Here is a 24,009-nt window from a genome sequence, read left to right as displayed (position 1 = left end):
ATACAGGGGACGACAGAGGACGAGATGGTTGGATGGCATCACCAACTCAATGGACATGAGTTTGAGCAAAATCCAGGAGATGGTGAAGGCCAGGGAGGGCCCAGCATGGGGTCCATGGGGTGGCAATGAGTCAGGCACGACTGAGCAACTGAACAACAATGTAGTGACAAAACTAAGATAAGCAAATATGAACTGCAAAAAAAAAGATGAGGTGGTTAAAACTTGTGAGACCTCAGAATACACAGAGGTAAATATTAGTCTGATACTGAACCACCAGAAGTCACTGGAAAATGGAGAAATATTGCCATAACACAGTAAAGAAAAAAGAATCTATATTCTAAACAAAAACCTAGCATGCTCAATGGTAAAACACTAGAATTCTCATTAAAGATGGGAATAAGGCAAGGCTGTCCATATTTTCAGCATTAGTTTATATAGATATGTGAAGTATCATACCAAGAAATTACACAAGAGAAAAAAGTATAAATACTGGGAAGAAGTTAAAATTGTTACTTACAAATGTAACTGCATATCTGAAAATCTTTTTTAAATAAACAGAAAAATTATTAGAAAGAATAACCTAATTCTATGGTATCTAATTATAAGATAAATTGAAGTCAACAGGTTTGTATGGAATCCTGGAACAGAATAAAGGACATGAGATAAAAAAGAAATCTGAACAAAGCAGCGATTGTAAGTTAGCAATGATGTATTAACACTGATTTATTGGTTGTGATAAACACACCATAATAAGCTAAGATGTTAACAACAGGAGAAACTGGGTACAGAATATAGAGGATCTCGCTGAGCTTTCTCTGCAAATTTTCTATATATCTAGAACTATTCTAAAATAAGACTTCAAAAAAAAAAAACATGATTTTTCTTACATACAACTAATTATCAGTTAGAAATATAGCAAAAGAAATGGCTGCACAGTATTGGAGCTTCAGCATCAGTCCTTCCAATGATTATTCAGGATTGATTTCCTTTAGGTTGGAACTCCTTGCTCTCCAAGGGACTCTCAAGAGTCTTCTCCAACACCACAGTTCAAACGCATCAATTCTTCGGAGCTCAGCCTTCTTTACGGTCCAACTCTCACATCCATACATGACCACAGGAAAAACCACAGCTTTGACTATACAGTCTTTTGTGTGCGAGGTTAACACAGAAGAAAATGTCTTTTTAAAAAAATCTACTGAGGGACAAAAAAGAAATGAAGAGTTCATCTTAACCCAATATTATAAAAATATCAAACCTTCCTCCCTAAAGAAATCCAAAATTCAACACCTTTCAATAAAAAAATTCAACAACATCCCTGGGAAACGGAACAAAATGGAGGAATAAACATGCAAGAATGGCCACAGAAATAACAAGAAGAAATAATTACTAAGAAAGAAAAACTTATTAAACTAGAATTACTAAAAGAAAGTATAGCATTCATGTAAGAATAAATATACTGATAAAACAGAAAATGCAAATACCCCAATGGAAATTTAAGATTATGAAAAATGAGGCATTAAACCACTAAGAAAGAGATAGGAGTGTGTAATAAATTAGGTTGATTGAGACAACTGTCTAAAAAAATTTTTAAATAGACATTCCATATCACTTAGAGCAAAATAAATTCCAAATAGGCTGAACTATTTAGATGTTTCCAATAAGATTACAAATATATAATTAATTCTTACTATATAAAATAAATATCTAGATATCAATAACAATCTACTAGAAAATAAAGTACGTGAAACTATTACAGAAAAATAGGGGAAAAAAATGACCCCTAAGCTTATGAAAAGATTAACTTATCCGTGACTTCTCACCCTACCCCACTCCCATATGCCTCCTAACATCAGCTGTCTTGTTTCATCACTTCTCTGGGGTTCAGTGTGCAGGGAGCAACTTTTGTGTCAGAAATCCCGTCCTAACAAATAGATTTAACAAACTCAACTTACGTAAAGCTACCTGTGTTCTCTTCATATATCTGTAAAAAGATGTCCCTAATTGATTATGTAGGGTGAGAATAGTTGAAGATAGACCAGAAAGACCATCCGTGAATTATCCTGCCTATGCAGAAGAACAGTAGTCAGAAAACTGATTAGTTGTTACTAGCCAGTTTAACTTATTCAAAGCCTCTGTTATTTTATTGCATACTAAACTAGTGAATTAGTTGGAAAAGGTAATGGCACCCCACTCCAGTACTCTTGCCTGGAAAATCCCATGGACGGAGGAGCCTGGTAGGCTGCAGTCCATGGGGTCGCTAAGAGTCGGACATGACTGAGCAACTTCCCTTTGACTTTTCACTTTCATGCATTGGAGAAGGAAATGGCAACCCACTCCACTATTCTTGCATAGAGAATCCCAGGGATGGGGGAGCCTGGTGGGCTGCCATCTATGGGCTTGCACAGAGTCGGACACGACTGAAGCGACTTAGCAGCAGCAGTAGCAGCAATCCCAAAATGAGAGAAATGTCAATTAAAACTACTCTAGGATACTACTTTTAACCTATGAAAATCCCAAAACTATGTGAGGCTGTGGCACACAGGAGCACAATCAGGCACTCTAATACATTGCCTGCAGGCATGTAAAGTGATAACTACCCCTCTGGAGGGCAACTTAGCACTATCTTTGAAAAAGACAAAAGCATTTATCCCTTTGACCAACCAATTTCATATCTAGGAATTTATCTTAACATTGTATCTAGACACATGTAAGATTACATCTGTGCAAATTATTTACTGCAGCATGGTTTGTGCTAGCAAAGGCTATAAACAAATATCTATTAGCAGGAAACATGATAAATAATATACCCATGCAACTAAAACAAAAAACAACTGAACCCAACCAAAGTTCGGGACCAGACAGCTTCCCTGGTGAATTCTACCAAATATTTAAAAAATTAATACCAATCCTTCTCAAACTCTTCCAAAACACACAAAATGAAGAAATACTTCCAGACTCACTTTGTAAGGCCAGCATTGTGCACTGCAAGTCACTTCAGTCGGGTCCAGCTCTTTGCAACACTATGGCCTGCCAGGATCCTGCGTCCATGTGATTCTCCAGGCAAGAATACTGGAGTGGGCTGCCGTGCCCTCCTGCAAGCGATCTTCCTGACCCAGCGATTGATCCTGCATCTCTTACGTTTCCTGCATGGCAGGTGGCTTCCTGACCACTAGCACCACCTGGAAAGCCCAGCATTACCCTGATACCAACACCAGACACCAGAAGGACAGAAAATTACAGGCAAATAACTGTGATGAACACAGATGCAAAAATCCTCAACAAAATATCAGCAAACCAAATCCAATAAGACACTAAAAGGATGATACACCATGAGTGGAATTTATTATAGAAATGCAAGGATGTTTCAACATCTGCAGATCAATCAATATGTTACACTACTTATACAAAATGAAGGGTAAAAAATCATATAATCATCTGAACAGATGTAAAAACAGCATCTGACAAAACACTCATTTATGACAAAAACATTCAACAAAGTGGGTCTAGAGGGAATGTATCTCAACATAATAAAGATCATATATGATAAGCCCACAGCTAACATCATCATCAAAAGCTGAAAGCTTTTCCACTAAGATCAAGAGAAGGATGCCCACTCTCAGCACTTTTATTCAACATATTATTAGAATTACTAGCAGGAACAGTTCTATTTACAACTGCATCAACAGAATAAAATACTTAAGAATAAATTCAACAAGGGGAAAGAAAGACCTGTACACTGAAAACTATAAGACACTGACTGAGAACAGAAGTGAGGATGACACAAACAAAGGGGAAGATAGTTCATGCTTATGGATTAAAGAATTAATATTTTTAAAATGTTCATACTACCTAAAGCAACCTAAAGAATCGAAGCAATCCCTAACAAAATTCCAATGGCATTTTTCACAGAAATAGAACAATCCTAAAATTGATCTGGAATCACAAAGGACTCCAAATAGCCAAAGCAATCTTAACATAGCCAAAGCAATCTTAAGAAAGACAAACAAAGCTGGAGGCATCACTATACAGCCAAAACTTGCTTCCAAACTATATTACAAAGCTAAAGTAATCAAAACAGTATGGTATTGGCATAAAAACAGACACATTAATCAATGGAACAGAACAGAGCACCAAAATAAGCCCACACTTTTACGGCCAATTAATTTTACAACAAAGGAGCCAAGAATAGACAACGAGGAAAGAACAGTCTCTTCAATAAATGGTGTTGGGAAACTGGACAACCACATGGAGAAGAATGAAACTGGACTGCTACCTTACACCACACAAAAAAACTAACTCATACTGGATTAAAGACTTGCACATAATATCTGAAACCATAAAACTCTTAGGAAAAAAACAAAGGTTAAGCTCCTTGACATAGATCTTAGTGACATTTTGTGTTTGATATGGAAAACAGAGGCAACAAAACCAAAAAAAAAAAAAAGTCGGATTACATCAAACTAAAACTTCTGCACAGCAAAGGAAATCATCAACAAAAAGAAAATGTTTACAAATCCTGTCTGGTAAGGAATTAACATTCAAAATATACAAGGAACTCATACGACAGCAAAAAAATTTTTTTTTCAACGTAAAAATGAGTCTGAAAAGACACTTTTTCAAAGACATCTAGATGGCCAACAAGTACATCTTCATATTCAATATGAGGTGCTCAATATCACTAATCATCAGGGAAATGTAAACCAAAACTCAGAAATGGCTATTATCAAAAAGACAATAAACAGCAAGTGTTAACAAGGATGTGGAGAAAAGGGAGCCCTAGAGCAGTGCTGAAGAGAACATAAACTGCTACAGCCTCTATGGGAAACAGCACACAGAGGAGCCTCCAAAGATTAAAACCAGAACCACCATACGACCCAGTAATTTCACCAGTGTATTTATCCGAAGAAAACAAAAATGTTACCTCAAAAAGATAGATGCATTTGCATGTTCACTGCAGCATTATTTAGAACACCCAATTCATGAAAGCAACCTAAATGTCCATCACTGGATGAATGGATAAAGAAAATGTGGTATGTGTATATATATATAAAATAAAATACTAGTCAGCCTTAAAAAAAAAAGGAAATCTTGTCATCTGCAACAACACGGATAGACCTTGATAGCATTATGCTAAAGACAATAAATCAGAAACAGAAAGACAAGTACTGTACAATCTCATATGTGGTCTAAAAGCAAAACAAAACCAGATCACAGTGAACAGATTTGATGGTTGCCAGAGGTGGGGGTAGACAGTGGCTCAAATGGGTGAAAGGGATCAAAAGGTATAATTTTCCAGCTATAAAATAGCATAAGGATATAATGACAGGTGATTACAGTTAATATTACTGTCATCACATATTTGAAAGTTCCTAGGAGAGTAAATCTTAAATGTTGTCATCATTAGAAAAAAAAAATTTCTAACTACGTATGGTAAAAGATGTTAACTAGCCTTATTGTGGTGATCACTTCATAATATATTCACAAATATTCAAACATTGCGCTGCACACCTGAAATTAGTATAATGCTCTATGTTAATTTAAATAAAGAACTGAAAAGCCCTTTTGGTACTGATGCACAGATGTTTAAGACCTATTAAGGGAGGGGAAGCAATATATAGAATGGACTGATAGGAGAGGGAGACAGGTATTTGAATTTGAATCTATATGCTGTAATGGGATTCATGAGAAACTACTCACAGTGGCTGCTTATGGGAGGCAGTGCAGGTGAAAACTGGGAAGATGGTGGCAGAGACAAAAGGGTGACTTAGAGTTTCCTTTTTAATCAGGCAACTTTAAATTTAAAAATTATTAGACAAAAACATGAATTTTTTTTAACAAATTGTTAACAGGGAAGGTCTTTATCACATGAAGAAAAGCTGCAAATGTGACTACTAAAAATGTTAAATTTACATGCTCAAAAAACTCAATCATACAGTTAAAAGACATATTAGGGGAAATTTTTAATACATAATAAAGAGCTAACTTCTATATATACAAAGGGCTCTCAAAACCACTTAGAAAGAACATGACTAAAATAATAAAGGATTATTTGACAAAAAAAAGAACATGACTTACAAAAAAGGATAAAGGACACAACAGATAGCTAAAAGAAAAGAGAGATAAATGTCTACTAAACCTATAAAAAGATATTCAAAGAACCTATTAATAAGGAAACACAAATTAAAACATGATGCCATTTTACAAAATCAAAACATCAAAAAAAGACTAATAATGTTGGTGAAAACAAAGAGCAGTAAGTCCTTTCACATACACTAGTGAGAATATAAACTGGTCTAACATTTTCTGAGGTATAATCTGACATCTAGTTTAATTTTAAATGTACATACTTTGACCCAGCAATTTTCTAGAAACTGATGCTATAAAATCTCCACAACTAAAACCTTAAATGTACGAATGTGTTCCGCAGTATTGCCACACATCGTTTGCTTTTACTTTGAACCCTTCCTTTGGACTATATGTACTTTTACTTTGGACTCTTTATACTTGAGTACTACCTGGAACAATTTCTGTAACTAATATTATTTTCATGATAAAAACCTAACGGTTTTTTAACTGGAGGGTGAAACGCTCAAGGATTAGAATGGGTAAAAAGCACCATATAAGTGTTACTATTATCAGTTCCATAAAAGCCTCTATTTCAGACAGAATCAAAATTATTCAGTAATTTATTCACTGCTGGAAAAAAGATGACTTAAACCAGCAACCTAAGCAGGAATCAATAAGGTATTTTCAGACAGTCACGAATAATAGACTAACACCTCCCACGTAGTGACTGTTAGCATAAGGTGTTCACTAGCAATCACCTACAGGCTTTATCTGTTCGTACATCTAGGCAGAGTGGCTTCCAAAATACACATATCTGGAAATTCCCCTAGACAGTGATTCATTGGAGTAAAGCAAAATAAGAATGCAGGTAAATTAATCCCCAGTTATCAGATGGTGAGCTTTTCTTTTTTTAAAGAAGAAATGTAAAGGCAGCTCTATGTTACCCCTTGTGTAGAAGCCTGAGTCATAGGGCAGGCCAGCAATTCTCAAGTGGAGTGTCATGACAAACATTAGTCACGAAAATAAAAAGAATTCCTAATAATCTTCTAAAGCTGCTGAGTAACTTCCTTTAAAAACAAACAAAGACGGCTGACTCAGGAGTATCTCAACAGCAGCCCCACTCCTGTATTATGATATGCATTTTGTTAGAGAAGGAAAAGAGATGAGCAGGTACTCAGAATGAGCAGGGGAGTGGAGGGCAGGCAGCTTAAAATCATCCCATGGAGAATTCTAATTCTCACCCGACTAGTCAGCAAAAATACATAAAGTTATGATTAACTAAAAGCCACCTGCCAACGCCTGCAACGGTGTGAAGAGCTATGTGGTGCACTTCTGTGGCTTTAGTAGTCTGATTTTCAGTAGATCACCTACAGATATTCTTTACCAAGAAACAGAGCCAAGACAGACCCACAGTGAAAGTCTGAGCAACACTGACACTGCAGTATGATGTGAACAAAAACGACGCTACGAACGTTTGTCGGCAGTTGTGTGAGATTACCAAATCAAAGGCTCAGCAACAATGAGGAGTAAATTTGCAACAGTACACTACCCATATTAGATATCATGTTAAGTTCTATAAATTCTAGGAACTGTAACTTTGAATGATTAAACAAAGCTTAAGAAAGCCTTAATAGGCTGGATATATTACAATAAAATACTTGACAGCAGAGCAAACCATTACACCCAAGAACAGGTATTCTTTCACTAAAAAATCTTTTCCACAGAACAAAGATTCATTTGCCTGGTGGCAAGACTATGGGAAATGATGTTTCCGCAGAAATAACAAACTCCATAAAGGTCCCCCACCATAAGGCCTAACACAGGGTTAAGGCTGTGAATGTATAAACCCTCTGCATAAAGCCTTCTAGGAAATGATACACCCTCCTTCTAATTCCTGAACACTTTATGACACATAGGAGATTACTCACAGTCTTCTGTGTAACATGGTTGTGCGTCTGTCCCACTGCTTCTAATTTATAAATTAGGGAAATAGCATTAAATGGACACCAGTGTCCATTTTGTGTGAATGGGGTCTAAAATCTTTTTCTCACCTTTAGAATTATTTCATACCATATGTAAAATATTTCAATTAAAAATAGCCTCACATAGGTCAATGGTCAATGCATGATTTAAAATTCATTCAAAATACTCTTTTATCCATCTAAAATGTACCTAGCACAGACATAAAAACTTTTACTAATTTTTCTTTTAAGACAATTTGATTGTTATAAACTGTAAAATTCCTCAAAGAATAGAGGAATGGTAAGAGAAAACAGAAAGAAAGAAAGCCATATTAAAGATGATGATACTAAATACAATATAGAATCCTAGGCTGGATCCTGAAACAGAAAAGGGATGTTAATGGAAAAACTGGTGAACTCCAAATAATGTCCATGATTCATTAATAGTACTACACGTACCAATGATAATTTCTCCATTTTGACAAGTGCACCATGGCTATGTACAATTTTAATATTAGAGGAAGCTGGACAAAGGGTATATAACAACTCTCTTTACTGGTTTTGCCAACTTTTCTGTAAACCTAAAACTATTTCAAAATACAAAGTTTTCAAGATGATAACTACAGTGCTTGAATCTGTTCAGTTTATGTCTAGACAACATTCAAGGAGTGAGGAGGGTTAGGAAAACAGCCAGATACACAATTCAAACTTCTCCAATTTGTGACTAATATTCCTGCCTATTCTCAGGGCAGCTGGCTCTATTTGGTTTGTACTAAGCTCTACAAATAGGACTTCTTTTCCCCTTAAAACCTCAAAAGGAAATGGCTTGCTTTCCCCTAAGTTTTCTTTTCTTTCTTACCATAACATTAAGCAACAGAGACTAGTACCCATGGTACAAGTTATAAAACATGCGACTCCTAAGGTTCTGAAGATAAAGGAAGGAAAGAAAGAATGAACTGTTTTATCATTCTAGCAAAGAAAGCATTTAATCAACTTTTAGGGTGACAAGCAGAGGAATCAGAAGCAATAACTATTCCAATAGGTTTGGTAAAATTCATCAGCAATTCATCTGCTAAAGAAGTTAACAGTATAGTAAAATCTACAGAATATTTGCTGTAATCTGCCCTTTTCCATACCACCTCTCCATGCCATCCTAGTGTGACTACCCTATTAACCCAGGAGTCCTAGCTCACCTACAAAATAATTCTCTGCCTCCCCAGGAATGCGCAGAGATACAGGAAAACCATTTGATTTAACTCGGATAAAATAACAGAAAGAAGCAATCAATTTCCTCTCGAAACATTTCTGCTTGTTTAAGAATTACCTACTGTGGAAATTATCTGAGTACCGAGAATAGGAAAAATCAAATAAAAACTGTTTTGTGACATATATTAGTGCAGTAAACATCTTTAGTTTGGACTAAAAAAAAATTGTATTAAAAAGTACTTTATGAGAAATTCTGCCTATTATCAAAAACAGAAAATTACACAAATGGTTTATTCAACATTCACTGAAAAAGAAATTTATAACAATAGCACTCTTTTTGCAAAATGTTGAACAGGGGTGGGAAGACAAGTACTCTCAATACTGCTGATGAAAATTAAATTAGTACTACCTGTCAGGAGAGGAATTTTTGACCATTTTCTTCTTTTCAAAAATTTTTTTCTTGGCTTCTGCTATAGGTTCCTCTCTTCATTTTCCTTCTGCCTTCTTGCTTCCTTTGCTGATTTTTAACTGCTCTTGGGCTTTCGAGTTCTAACCAAGCTCCTTTCTCTTGATGAATTGTATTTTCTCCCCAGATCTTCTACTCTGTGGCCTGGATTCTCCTCTATCACTGATAACTTCAAGCAAAGATTACCTGCAATTTCTCTCTTGAGCATTCCTCTTCAAACAACTCTGAACTCATGTTCTCCAACCTCAAAGGAACCCTTGAAACTGACCGGTAATTCTACCATCTCTGCTACACAATTCTCCCGCCATGAAAATAAGGATAGCATTTCATCTCCTGGAGATCCTCCTCAAACCTCGAATATGCTCCTCACCTTCTGCTCACTCTCAACAGAAAACACTCTGTACTTTAAGAGGTTACATAAACCACAGAAGATCTACCTCAACTAATTAACACCAACTGCTGATCCCTTTTGCGGCAGCATTCGTCCTTTCCTCCTCCTGAGGATGATCCCTTACTACCCGTGCTCCCTGGACCACGAATCGATTTTACCTTCTCAGTGATCTTACGCTGTTATTTCACTCTCTCATCCATATTTTTTTTTATTATAGTCATTTAATAAAAGTGAATTATTTATCAAAGAAAAATATGCATATACTTTAATAAGTCCACTTCTAAGGATTTATACAAAAGACTATTTTAAAGATTTACCTCTAAGAATATTTACCCTAGTGTTTTCTAAATAGCTAAAAACTACAGCAATGGGAAAACTGTCAAATACACTGTAACATATCCATACTATAGTTTACTACAGAGTGATTAGAACTGCTTTTTTCCCCACACAGGAAAACATTCACAATTTATAGTCAAGTGAAAAGAGGAGACTTCAAAACTACAAATTTTATGAGCCCATTTTTGTAAGGAGGAAGCATAATACGTATTTATATATTCCAAATACATTTTGGTTACTATAACAGCCTATCTGAAAGGGATTACAGATGGTTTTTATTTTCTTTTTACTTTTAATTTCTGATTGTCATACATATATATACTTACATCTGAACAAAAAGGTTCTATTGCACTGACAAAACAAAAGTCGAAATACTGAGCAAATAAAAGTACAGCATTAAAGACTACTAAGAGTGAAATGGTTGGATGGCATCCCAGACTCAATGGATATGAGTTTGAGCAAACTCCAGGAGACAGTGAAGGACAGGGAAGCCTGGTATGCTGCAGTCCATGGGGTCTCAAAGAGTAGGACATGACTTAGAACTAAACAACAACACAAGTGAAATGAAGGCTGAAACATGCAATTATCACTAAGTTATTTTAAATTAAAACTTGGGTCTTACTTGGGAAGAGAAAGCATTCTTGATAGTCAATAAAGTTTTCCAACTTCTTTCAGTTCTAATAAAACTAACCCTCATGCTGGAGTGCCACCCTTTATAAAACAGCCAAAAACTGGCAAGAGGCCCTCCTCATATCCAGGAAAGTGGATAAAGATGAACAGACTAGAGCGTATTCACACAAAGGAACACTGCTCAGCAATAAAGGAACAAGCCACCAATACACACAACCCGGGTGACTCTCTCCAACACTACGCCGAGAAAGCTTCCACAAGTACATGCTACACGACCCCATTTATATGAAGTTCCACACTCACTTATGAAAGGAAAAAATCAGAACCGGGGTGACAGAACTCACTGAAAGGGCAAGCGGGAACTTTCTGGGGCGATGCTGATGTTCTTCCAACGTGATGGGCTTGCACTACACAGGTGCAAAGTCATTTACCAAAACTCACCCAATGGTTCACTTTTAGAACTCTATCTAATGGTACGAGTGCTGGAGTGTTTGGGGTGATCTGTATTAATGTCTGCAACTTACTTCACATGCACCCCCTTAAAAAGTAGGGGGGGGGCGGTTCTTGACAGGTAGAGGAATTCAGAGGCAGAAATGGAATTTTTAAAAATAGTAGAATCCAGGGGGTGGATACAATTCTTTTGACTTTTGTGTATGTCTCAAAATCCTTAAAAAAAAATGTTGGAAAAACTTACTGAAAGTAAAGTCAGCTACAGAGAGCAAGCTACCTGCTTATTAAACGTGTGTATTCAAAGGCTTGAAAAAAAAGGAAACTTTCCTAGTTTTCTAATTGCCAAATCATTTTACAACTTGGAATAACTTCTCAAATGGCAAAAAGACATTAACAAAAGACACTAAAACATTCCAGGGATCAACTGCTTTGATAAATTCACAAGTTTTTTTTAACAAGTTGATAAAATGAATGCTTTCTTAAAAACTTGCATTTGTAAACCATCTTTGGACAATGTACCCCTTAATTTATTCAGGGTATATAACAGAGATAATATAGGTCAAAACAGATCATCCACTAGCCATTAAACTTTTCCTAAAGAGCTTAGGTAAACTCCAGGAGTTGGTGATGATGGACAGGGAGGCCTGGCGTGCTGCAGTCCATGGGGTCACAAAGAGTCGGACAAAACTGAACAACTGAACTGAACTGAAAGGATGCAGATACTAATAATCTAAAAATACTCTAATACTAATAATCATGTTTAATTGCTAATATATAACTTTCCTAATTGAAGGAAAACATGTTAAGAAATAAAAATTATAAAATATAAAAACATCAGTTTTAGTCATCATAACTAAATCTTGTTTACAGTGATCTTTAAAATATTTTTAAATCTTTGGGAAAGAATGACTTGACAGCCTCAGAGAATTACTCACTAATAAGGAATTTATTATTTAGTACATGATAAAGATCAGCTACAGAGAAGAAAATAACAATCAGATAACCAGGAGGAAAAAGTTGAAGCCTTCATATATTTTATATGAAGGGGTTAGTTTCTGAATAAGTTTCTCCATAAGTTTAATACAGTATATATTACTGTATATACAGTGTGTATATTTGTATATGTATGTATAATGGCACAAAGTTTATACACAAAAAAATATATGCTGCATTTCTAGTGACTTAAGGGTTTTTCAAGTTATTCTGTATTTGATTTTTTGAATAATTCTCTATTTTATTTCCGTCATGAATAGTGATATTGAACCCAACCCCCAGTAAAATGTAACTCTACCATGTAACACAGCCTACCACAGTACACTCTACATCCAGCTACCCGGTCAGTGAAGGTGTTAAGTCTAAAGAAGGTTCACACATATCATAATATAATATATATCATACTTATTTAGAACCTAATATAAGCCAAACACAAGAGAAGGCACAGGTGGTACACTGCCAAACAAGTCAGACACAGCCTCTGTCCTCAAGGGACTTTCAAGGCAGTGGGTAGGAGAAAGTTAGAGACAGCAAACAAGCAAGCAAAGACATAAACGTGTTTCTGATAAGCACTGCAGAAGAAAGTTATGGGAAGGAGCGATGGAAAAGAGAAGCTGTTTCTGCGTACCAGGTTAGGCCTCTGAGGTGACTTTTAAGACCAGCCGTAAAGCCCCAGCAGCAAGCAGCCTTGCAGAGAGCTGGAGGGAAACGTATCCCTTCAGAACACACAGCATGTGCAAACGGCCCACTGGAGGAGCAGGCTCAGGAGGCTGAAGTAACAGGACGGTGGCCAGTGTGACCACAACACAGTGGAAAACTACACAAACTGTAGACAAAGACGGAACTGGCTTTGGTGAGGCCTCGGTAAAGATGATGGACTTTAAGTGCAAAAAAAAAAAAAAAAGGAAGGATATTATATAAAAGGGGCGTGACACAAACAGACTGTGCTCTCACTGTGGAGAAAAAGTTGTAAAAGGGCACGAGAAGCAGCCAGGGTAGCAGTGCAGACAAGAACCAGTGTGAACTGGAAGTGGACAGGGAGGCCTGAGACGCGCTGCCAGGGGGACTGGCAAGACTTGCTCCTAAGGCAAGAAACAGGGGGATGGTATGCGCTACTACAGACAAGATGGTGTCACTAAAAGGACAGAAAGAAAACACTGTTTTTTTTTTTTGGGGGGGGGGGGGCGGGTAATAGGGAATCTAGAAAGGTTTTAGATATCCCTGTGCAATGGCCAAATTCTGTTGGGTAAGCAGCTAGATATAAGTCAGGGGCTAGGAATCAGAGTCATATTCTGATCAAGTTCTCTATACTGACCCAGAGTGTTTACAAAATACATTAAATAGGTCACACTCCAGATCACCCACATCAGAAGGTGCACATTTTTAACTTGTCCAAGTGATGCTGCAATCACCGTCCACAATTATTTTGGAGCCCAAGAAACTAAAATCTGTCACTGTTTCCATTCTTGAGAATCCCGTGGTCAGCAAGGAGATCAAACCAGTCAATCCTGAAGGAAATCCACCCTGAATATTCACTGGAAGGACTGATGCTGAAGCTCCAATCCTTTGGCCACCTGATGTGAAAAGTGAACTCACTGGAAAAGATCATGATGCTGGGAAAGATTGAAGGCAGGAGAAGGAGGCGACACAGGGTGAGATGGTTGGATGGCATCAGAGGACACTGACTCAGTGGACATGAGTTTGAGTAAACTCCGGGACATAGTGAAAGACAGGGAATCCTGGCATGCTACAGTCCATGGGGTCACAGAGTTGGACACAGTTGAAAAACTGAATAAAATGATTCTGACGTCAATAGAGTCTGAGAACCACTTATGTAAAGAGATTTTATTGTTATGGTTCGTTACCTAAGGATATAACTCTTTATAAAAGAAAACATTACATTGAGCAACAACATGTGAAGATAATGGTTTGACTTACTGTCTAATCTCCTCTAGTCATACATTATAGAGGAAATACTCTTCTAATTAGCTTTTTTGAATGATTCTTTCTAATTAGCTCTTTCAAATGACTGACAGTCGCTCTGAAGGTGAATAATTTCCTCTATTTCGTAAATATTGTCTTACAAAATACCCATGAACTCTCTCACAAGTGAGTAAATCAAAGTTCAAAAAGGTGGAGAGTCTGGTCTAAAGGGCACCTTATCAACAACAGAGCCAAGACTCAAAAATCAAGATAACCACCAACTCCAGTTTGCTTTCCATCACATGAAAATGCCACAAAGCTCACACCCACAAAGCTCACCATCTGTGGCATAACATGTACACACATAATTATAACAAGATAAAATGGGGTGAGGGCCTTAAGGCCAATAGAAGGACAATGAAAATAAGGAAGTCACTTCTTGACTTTCACTACTTAAAAACTTTATAATTGCAGAAACTTCAAAATCCACCTTTCAAAGTATCCACAAACACTACTCACTAAAAACAAAAGAAAGTGACTCCCATACAAAAAGCCATGAAGACTCTTCCTGCTGCTGCTAAGCCGCTTCAGTCGTGCCCGACTCTGTGCGACCCCGGAGGCGGCAGCCCACCAGGCTCCCCGTCCCTGGGCTTCTCCAGGCAAGAACACTGGACTGGGTTGCCATTTCCTCCTCCAATGCATGGAAGTGAAAAGTGAAAGGGAAGTCACTCAGTTGTGCCGGACTCCTAGCGACCCCATGGACTGCAGCCTACCAGGCTCCTCCATCCATGGAATTTTCCAGGCAAGGGTACTGGAGTGGGTTGTCATTGCCTTCTCCAGCTCAATATAAATCTGTTCAAAGAGATCTTTAAAAACAAAAGGGGAGTAGGGGACAGATGCCTGCAAAATGGCTTCAAAAATCTGCGGGAACCAGTCACTAAGGCTGGTGTCCTCATCAGTAAAACAGGGTTTGGGATAAAGAACCTATACACATACTTACTAGTTATTATCACTTGTAATTATTATCAGAAGAGCATACAAATAATCTATAACTGCCTGAATTTTAACATGGAATGCTGGATTTTGGTTCCAATGTATACGTCAATCTATCTACCTCAATACTATAGTACTAGAACGCTTCCTAAAAAGTTTATCAATATTCTTTGCCAACTGCCCCTAGATCATGATCAATCAAAAAGCTCAGGGCCATCTACACTGACCTTTTCACAACAGTTCTAATGCCTGTAGTTGTTCATTATCCCCAAGCTAGACTTAAAGTTCCTCAAAGGCAAAAGCTGTATTTTGTTAACTTATAATCATTCACTAATATCTGAGTACTTATTATGTGCTTGGCACTGATCTTAATCTTGATAAAGATAATAATAAACAAAAGTCTCTTACCTCTTAGAGCTTACATTCTAAAGGGTAATTAATAAACACATAGCCAATTTGTAATAAGTGCTCTTAAATAAAGGAGTGTAGCAGAGCTAGGAAGTATTGCAGGAGCTGGAAAGTTCCTATTTACATAGGTTATCAAGCAAATACTCACATACACCTAAAACCTGAAATTAATGCAGCACATAAGTCACACAGATATCTGGAGGAGAGGAGTCATCCAGACAGGAGGAGAGGAGCAAGTGCAAAGGCCCTGAGGCAGGGACACAGTTACTGTGCGAGGAAAACTGAGAAGGCAAATGAAGTAGGGGCAGGGGAAACACTGGACGGGGTGGCTTCGAGAGCAGAATGCCATGAACTGACCTGTTTTAAGGGATCGCTCAGACATCTCTATGAAGAACAGAGAATAAAGAATGGAAGCAGTGACTCTCATTAGGGGGTGGTGACAAAGATTAGCTAGATTCTAGTTAGGTTTTAAAGAGAGAACCCACAAGATTGGTTGATGAATGGGATGTGAAGAGAAATGAAGAGAAGAATCAAGGAAAGCTTCTTAAAAGTTCAGGAAGAGTAGAGCTGCCATTCACTTAAACAACAAAGTTAGAAAAGCAACTTTACTTTCCCAGAACCCAGCAAATTGCCTAGCACACATCAGGCATTCAGGTATTTATTTGTGAATTAAATTTAACTGAATAAGTTCCCAAAATGAAACAGCAAACTCAATGCATCGCTTTACATTTGTTCTAAATTTCCTTTAGTAATGCTTGTTAATTAAACAATCTTAGGCACTAACACAGGTCCCATGCTAACATGGAAACCCTACACTGGAACACAGCAACTAATCCTTATATCTGAAGAACAATTCTCCTGGAGATAAAAGAAAACTGCATGAAAAGCTCTGTGACACCCTGAGGATTCTTACACCCAAAGTAATTAACCTATTGCTTAATGATGTCATATTCCTGGAAGATAGAGAAGTGCAAGTAGAACTAACACTCCGGGCCAGAATTAATTGAAAATTATAACATTTTGTGATATATTTTCTGAAAGCGACAAGACTGAACAAGTCCCTTCAAAAAATAAGCCATCAGTAACTCAGCATTTTTTCTTAAAACGGCTTTTCCCTCCCTCCCAATTCAAGTAAAAATCGCTTAAGAATATGAATTATCTGGCTCATCTTCCTCCACTTTTTCTGCAAACTACGGTAAAGGAGCTTCACTTAGCAAAGAATTAGGTATGCTCACCTTTAACACTTGGTGTAGTCATACTCCCAGATTTTCTAACCCAGCACCCTTACTACAGCTTCATGAAGAACCACAAACTTGGCAGAAATATTCTCAAAGACATTCTCCTAAAATAAAAAGTTACCAGTCTTTCCTCCCTTCTGGTTACTTTAAGATTTTAACTGAAGCTCAAGTATCACCTCTCTTCCCCTTTAGTCTCCCTAATGCCCCACCCTAACCTACTGTTTTGTTTTTTAAGAAAACTTTCGGCCAAAATATAGCTTAAAAACCCTACATCGTTCGGAGAGACTGATCGTCCTGAATTCAGCAACAGGCAGCGCTTTCCTTTTCCTATCAGTACAAGGCCTTGAACCAACCCAAACAAATCTGTTGAAATGCCAGCCAGAGTCCCCGTATCTCCCCCGCTCCCTCCCCCGAAAGCTGGCCTGGAAATAACCACCACTGACCACGGAGCTGAACAGAAAAGAACCAATGGTAAGCAAAAACGGGATTCTGCGAGGCAGGAAGGGTGAGAGCCAGATTTTCAACCACCACGTCGAAGCGAGTTGAGAGGAGCCCGGGCGCCCCACAGATGCATTCCACACGGAGCGGCACGCATTCTCTCCCCCCACCCCGCTCCGAGGGCTCCGCACGCGGACACGCTGGAGCGAGGGTCCTCCTCGGGGAGGAGAGGCGAGAACGCCTCGAGGGGAAGGGAGTGCCCGGGATGGGGGGGGTTTGTCCGGCGCCCGAGGCGCGGAGCGCAAATAAGCACGCGCGTGCCCAGGGATGGGCGCAGCGGCCCTCCGGAGCAGAAGGCTGGGCGCCCACGACCGTACTTGGGGGCTTTACCCGCGGGGTGGAAAGGCTGGAGAAGGCAGGATCAGGACCCCCTCCCAGCCCAGCCGAACCCCGAAGAAGGGGGCCTAGGCAGCTACTATCTCCCAGTAAACGGGCTGGGCGCCCGGGGGCGGGAGGTGGGGGCCGCTGCCGATCCGCTTTTCCTGCGCTCGCTGAACACGGGGAAGCCCTCCAGGGAGGGGAGCGGGGGAGGGGGCGCACTGGAGCGGGAGCGGGGCGGCGGGCCCTCAGTGGCGCGGGATGGCGGGGGGGCGCGCGCCGGAGAGGGGAAGAGGGCGCACACACACACACCCGGCCCGGAGCCAGGGAGGCGCGACCGCCCGCCGGACTCGGGAAACCCGGCCCGCCAGGAGGGGAAGGAGCCACCCTCCTCCCCGCCCCCACACACTCACCATGTAGAGGGTGAAGGGCAGGCCGAGAAGAAAGAGCCACAGGTAGAGGTGCAGCGCGTTCACGAAGGTGGCCTGGTGCGGGTCGTAGTACCAGCCCCCGCTGAGCGCGGCCCACACCCCCTGCCGGAGGATCTGCAGCGTCTGCGACCCCATCCCCACCCGGCGCCGCCGCCGCCGCCGCCGTCCCCGCCGCCGTCCCCGCCCCGGCCCCAGCTCTGCCTCCGGGTCGCCGGAGCCCGCAGCTGCCCCGTCTATCCCCCTCCGGAGCTCCGGGAGAGCCGGCCGGCGCTTCGGCGGTCGCTAGGGCTGCTGCAGCAGCAGGAGGAGGAGGAGGCAGCGAACGAGGAGGAGGAGACCGAGGAGGAGGCGGCGAGCGGCGGGGCGGAGGAGAGCGGAGAAGAGGAGGAGACCGGCCTCCACAGCGCCGCCGCCATCTTGTCTCCTCACACCCGGAGCCGGAGCCAGGCCCCCGCCGACGGCGGCCAGCCAGCGCCGCCGCCGCCGCCGCCGCCGCCGCCGCCGCCGCCGCCGCCGCGACCCCCGCCGGCCGCCAGCCCTGGGCCCGGCGGAGAAGGAGGCCCGGCGCCCGGGAGGGACCGGGAGCAAGCCGCGCCCCCCTCCAGCTCCTCCTCTCCTCTCCCTCCGCCCCTTGGGCTGGTCCCCGCGGGTGCGCGCAGCGCCTCGGCCGCCGGGGGCGCCTCCTGCCGGCGCCCGGGGGCAGCGCGCGCAGTCGCGGGCTCGGGCCGCGGGCGGGGGCTGCCGAGGTTCCGGGGACCGCGAGTCCCTGCTGTGGCAGACCCCCAGTGCGCTCCTGGTGCCCGAACCTGGCACGTTCCTCACACTCTAGGAAGCGGGTTTCTTTTACCCCCGAAACCTTGTCCTTAGAACCTGGTTAACATCCTAGCTGACGTCTCATGATATTTAGGGAAGACCTAAGGAACAAGAGGCTCATATCTGAGCTACTCGTGGAAGGCCCGAAAGAATTAGGTACAGCTGATGACGGTTGAAAACGACAAACCGCCCGATTTGAGCAAGAACTGTGTTGGCCCATAAAGCGAGCTAGAGGCCCTTGACTGAGAAAAATAGCCACGGCCAGGACTGAACAGATTTACTACTTCCCACGACAGATGAATTAATAGAAGCTGCAAAAGATGTGAAAGCATAGGGTGGAGAGGTTGAGCACTGTATACGGTGACTTTATTTTTATAACGTGCTGTGACTTGTAGCAGTTTTTTGGTGTTGTTGTTTTTTTTTTAATGGGCCAGTTTAAACAGGATTGAAAGATTAACTGTGACTCCACCTCAAGTCACAATAGGGTCTTGTATTTTTCTTTTTATAACTGTAAAGAATGGGAATCATTCTTGGCTCTGAGTAACATTTGTAAGGCGTGTCTGATCTCATTGAATGAGATTTTCAAAAAAGTTTGAGTTTATAATAGCAATAAAAGTACTCTCTACTCCTGGATTAAAGTTACTGTAATTAATGAGAAAAGCAAGACAGTCCAAAGAAACTGGGGCTGACGTTTTAAGAAGATTGAAAAACCATTGCAGTGTCTCCAGAGTCATACAGCTTTCCTGTTAACACATTCCCACACCCATTTCATTTGACCTTCACAATACTCCTGTAAGGGCAGCATAGAGGCTACCCTTATTTTATGGGTCAGGAAACACAAGCTCAAAGAAACTAAGTGATTGTCGGAGTTTCTGATGGGATTGAAAAGACCTCTGGCACCAGCAGTCATCCTAACTGCATGGACTGAACTTTGGAAGTTTATTTTTCAGTACTCTCCACCTTATACACTCAGATAAGAGTTTGAACTAATCAATAACTGCTCTGCTTCAGGTCACCTGGGGCCCATTTAAACATATAACCGGTTGTTTCCAAAGTGTCATCCCAGGACCAGGTGTGTCAACATTGCCTGAGAACGTGTTAGAAATGCAGATTCTCAGGCATCACTCAGAGAAACTCTGGATGTGAGACCTAGCTTTCTGTTCTAACAAACCCTCCAGAAGATGCTTCCCTGGTGGCTCAGATGGGAAAGAATCTGCCTGCAATTCAGGAGACCCAGGTAGGATCCCTGGGTTGGGAAGATCCGGTGGAGAAGGAAATGGCAACCCACTCCAGTATTCTTGCCTGGAATATCCCTTGGACAGAGGAGCCTGGTGGGCTGTAGTCGATGGGGTCGCAAAGAGTGGGAGACAACTGAGCAACTAACACTTTTCCAGAAGATTCCAACATACCTTAAAAGTTGAGACTACATCATAGAACACCATCCCCAGCCGTGATTTCTTTGTTTCCTTATAAGCAAAAAGGCTTGAAAGTCCAATAACATATCTTGAAATTGAGAGACCTGAATGAACACTGGCCAAAATAGACTTTAAAATGTATTAGTGGGACTTCCCTGGTGGTCCAGTGGTTAGGACTCTTCGCTTCCAATGCAGGGGGCATGAGTTCAATCCCTGTTCAGGGAACTAAGATCCCACATGCTGTGTGGTGTGGCCCCAAATTTTTTTTTAATTTTTAATTAAAACATATTAATTTAATATTAATATAATAAAGCAAAATTAAGGTAAAATATGCAGTCTTACAATTAAAAGAGTGGCCTAGAGTCTTTGTCACAAACACATGGCTTTGTCAAGTGTTCATTTGTTTCTCCTAAAAGAGGAAAGCTCTCTGAGCAGGTTTTGGAAGTGATCCCAAGTTTTTCCAACACAAAGAAAAATGTAAACAAGGATAAAATTTCAATACCAAATCAGTTTCCATACCAACAAATATCTGCTGTAGTTTAATGTAAAAGAATTAGCTGTAATGGGGTGAGGTGGACTGGAAGAATGGAGACCAGAACGAGATACAGCCATGGAACTGGAGGCAGACCCAGTTGGCGTGATGAATGTGCAGCCAGAAGACAATGTTTGGAGGCTACATAACCAGCAGCAGCCAGGAAGGCAGCCAAGATCAGGCTGGTTCAACACAGAAAATGTAAGCCAGTGGGCAGCTGCTGTGCAGCCTTGGGAAACCCAGGGACAGACAAAAATTGGGAAATGAGCAAGCATTAAGAAAATGTGTTGGGCTTCCCTGGTGGCTCAGTGGTAAAGAATCCTCCTGCCGATGCAGGACACATGGGTTTAATCCCTGATCGGGAAAGATCCCACGTGAGTGCGGAGCAACTAAGCTCATTGTGCCACGACTATAGAGCCTGTGCTCTAGAGCCCAGAAGCCACAACTACGGAAGCCCACTCGCCCTAAAGCCCGTGTTCCTCAACAAGAGAAGCCCCTGCAATGAGAAGCCTGGACACCGCAACTAGAAAGTAGCTCCTCTCCCTGAAACTAGAGAAAAGCCTGCACAGCAATGAAGACCCAGCACAGCCATAAATAAATAAATTGTTAAAAGAAAATGTACTGCTTAAGACCTCAAGCTCACTGCTGTCTCCCAGGTCTGGATTCCTCTGCCTTTGGGGAACTGATGAAAACAGAATTGAGGTTCTTAAGAGGAGGTACCGGGCAAGTTTAGAAGACAAGGGCTTGGGGCAACAAGACAGGTATCCAAAGGCAAGATCTGACAGGCAGAGGAAGACTTAGAAATGAAGGAGGAACTTAATACCTAGAACTGAGGATTGCATTTTATGCTGATCCTGGTTGTATTATGCTGAGGTTCCAGAGTGTTAATCGGTTCAGTTTAGTCACTCAGTTGTGTCCAATTCTTTGCAACCCTATGGACTGCAGCACACCAGGCCTCCCTGTCCATCACTAAATCGAGAACTTGCTCAGACTCATGTCCATTGAGTCAGTGATGCCATCCAACCATCTCATCTGCTGTCATCACCTTCTCCTCCTGCCTTCAATCTTTCCCAGCATCAGGGTCTTTTCCAGTGAGTCAGTTCTTTGCATTAGTTGGCCAAAGTATTGGAGCTTCAGCATCAGTCTTTCCAATGAATATTCAGGACTGATTTCCTTTAGGATTGACTAGTTTGATCTCCTTGCAATCCAAGGGGCTCTCAAGAGTCTTCTCCAACACCACAGTTCAAAAGCATCAGTTCTTCAATGCTCAGCTTTCTTTATGGTCCAACTCTCACATCCATATATGACTACTGGAAAAACCATAGCTTTGACTAGACAGACCTTTGTTGGCAAATTAATGTCTCTGCTTTTAATATGCCGTCTAGGTTGGTCATAGCTTTTGTTCCAAGGAGCAATTTAATTTCATGGCTGCAGTCACTATCTGCATTGATTTTGGAGCCCAAAAATCCAATTGGGCTTGGAAGCCCGAACAATTCCATTGTTTCCCCATCTATTTGCCATGAAGTGATGGGACCAGATGCCATTATCTTCGTTTTTTGAATGTTGAGTTTTAAGCCAGCTTTTTCACTCTCCTCTTTCACTTTCATCAAGAGGCTTTTCAGTTCCTCTTCACTTTGAGCCATAAGGGTGATGTCATCTGCATATCTGAGGTTATTGATATTTCTCCCTGCAATCTTGATTCCAGCTTGTGCTTCATCCAGCCCGGCATTTCACATGATGTACCCTGCATATAAGTTAAATAAGCAGGGTGACAATTTTCGGCCTTGATGTACTCCTTTCCCAATTTGAAACCAGTCTGATTGTTTCCTATCCGGTTCTAACTGTTGCTTCTTGACCTGCGTACAGATTTCTCAGGAGGCAGGTTCCTTCCAGAATGGCTAGGATTGATCCAAGCACCTAGAATTGGGAGTCACATGGCACTAGTCACTCAGTAAAAAAGGGGTCAGCAGGATGAGCAGGCCCAGAAGATAGCAAAGACAGTTATAAACTATATCTTTCAGCTCTGAACTGGTAAAAGCATTTTACAAAAATGCTAATTAACTGACTTAGGGAGTTAGCCATTGAAAGAATTCAGTGAAATGGATGACCTTTCCCAGAGACTGACTCAGTCTTTGGAGTGGAGGTGGGAGGGGAGAGAATCCTACAGTGCTTTTTACCTGTAACTTTCAAAGTGTTTATGAACGTTGCCACAACAAGCTTCCAGTTTTATAAACAGGAAGCAGAGACACAGAAAGGTAACCCTGTCATACCCATAAACTATCAGAGCAAGACAAAAGCTGAGGAATCTAACTTACTGAGTGTTAACACTCTTAGCCATGCATAAAAGCCATTAATAATGTGACACTTAACATGTCAAAGTTAGCAGCAATGACTTACTACCAAACCACCACCTGACGTTTGCTCATCTTTCAGCTAATTCTGTTAAAATTGTACTTCCTGTACTTCATAGGCCCCTTGAGAACTGGAAAGGCTCTGACAGCATATGCTCTCTCCTGCCTGAAAGGGCCAAAGCTGAGTGTGCAAAATTTTCTAACAACCCCCCCACCCCCCGCAAGCCCACCTTGGAGCAAAGGCATACAGACTGCAGCTCTGGTCAGTTTATGCAGTAGCAATGGTCTGCTTAGCCACATGTCCTGCCAGCAACCTAAATGTAGCAGTTATCCATGTCTTCTTCCACACACACCCTGGACCAACTCCTCTCATTTATTTCTCTTGGTGAAACCAACATTTCTCCACTCACTCAGGCTTAGAACCTCCTAGACCCTTTGCCATATCTAGTTTCCTAGTCTTACTCTTGCTCGATCCTTCTGTGACATTGCCAGATCCATCAGTCTGGTGTGTACTGTCATAAACTCAGACCAAATAGCCTCTTGCTGTCTCCAGTCTCTCTTCAAAACCATTCTGCATTCCACCAACCAAT

At 41.1% G+C, this 24,009-nt stretch overlaps 1 protein-coding gene across 5 annotated transcripts in view; it reads right to left on the bottom strand.

Annotated features, from left to right (window-relative positions):
- The window catches only part of PCNX1 (pecanex 1), a 190,092-nt gene extending 170,344 nt beyond the window's left edge, over window positions 1-19,748 (bottom strand). For all 5 annotated transcript variants that reach the window (XM_069596912.1, XM_069596914.1, XM_069596913.1 and 2 more), the window contains exon 1: window positions 18,291-19,748. In XM_069596912.1, the coding sequence (XP_069453013.1) occupies window positions 18,291-18,443 (153 nt within the window). In that variant the 5' untranslated portion in view covers window positions 18,444-19,748. The remainder of the gene's footprint in view (window positions 1-18,290) is intronic.
- Between the last annotated feature and the right edge of the window lie 4,261 nt (window positions 19,749-24,009).

Source organism: Ovis canadensis, chromosome 7 (assembly GCF_042477335.2).
Source record: "Ovis canadensis isolate MfBH-ARS-UI-01 breed Bighorn chromosome 7, ARS-UI_OviCan_v2, whole genome shotgun sequence".
Lineage (NCBI taxonomy): Eukaryota > Metazoa > Chordata > Mammalia > Artiodactyla > Bovidae > Ovis > Ovis canadensis.
This window is presented reverse-complemented; position numbering and strand designations above follow the sequence as displayed.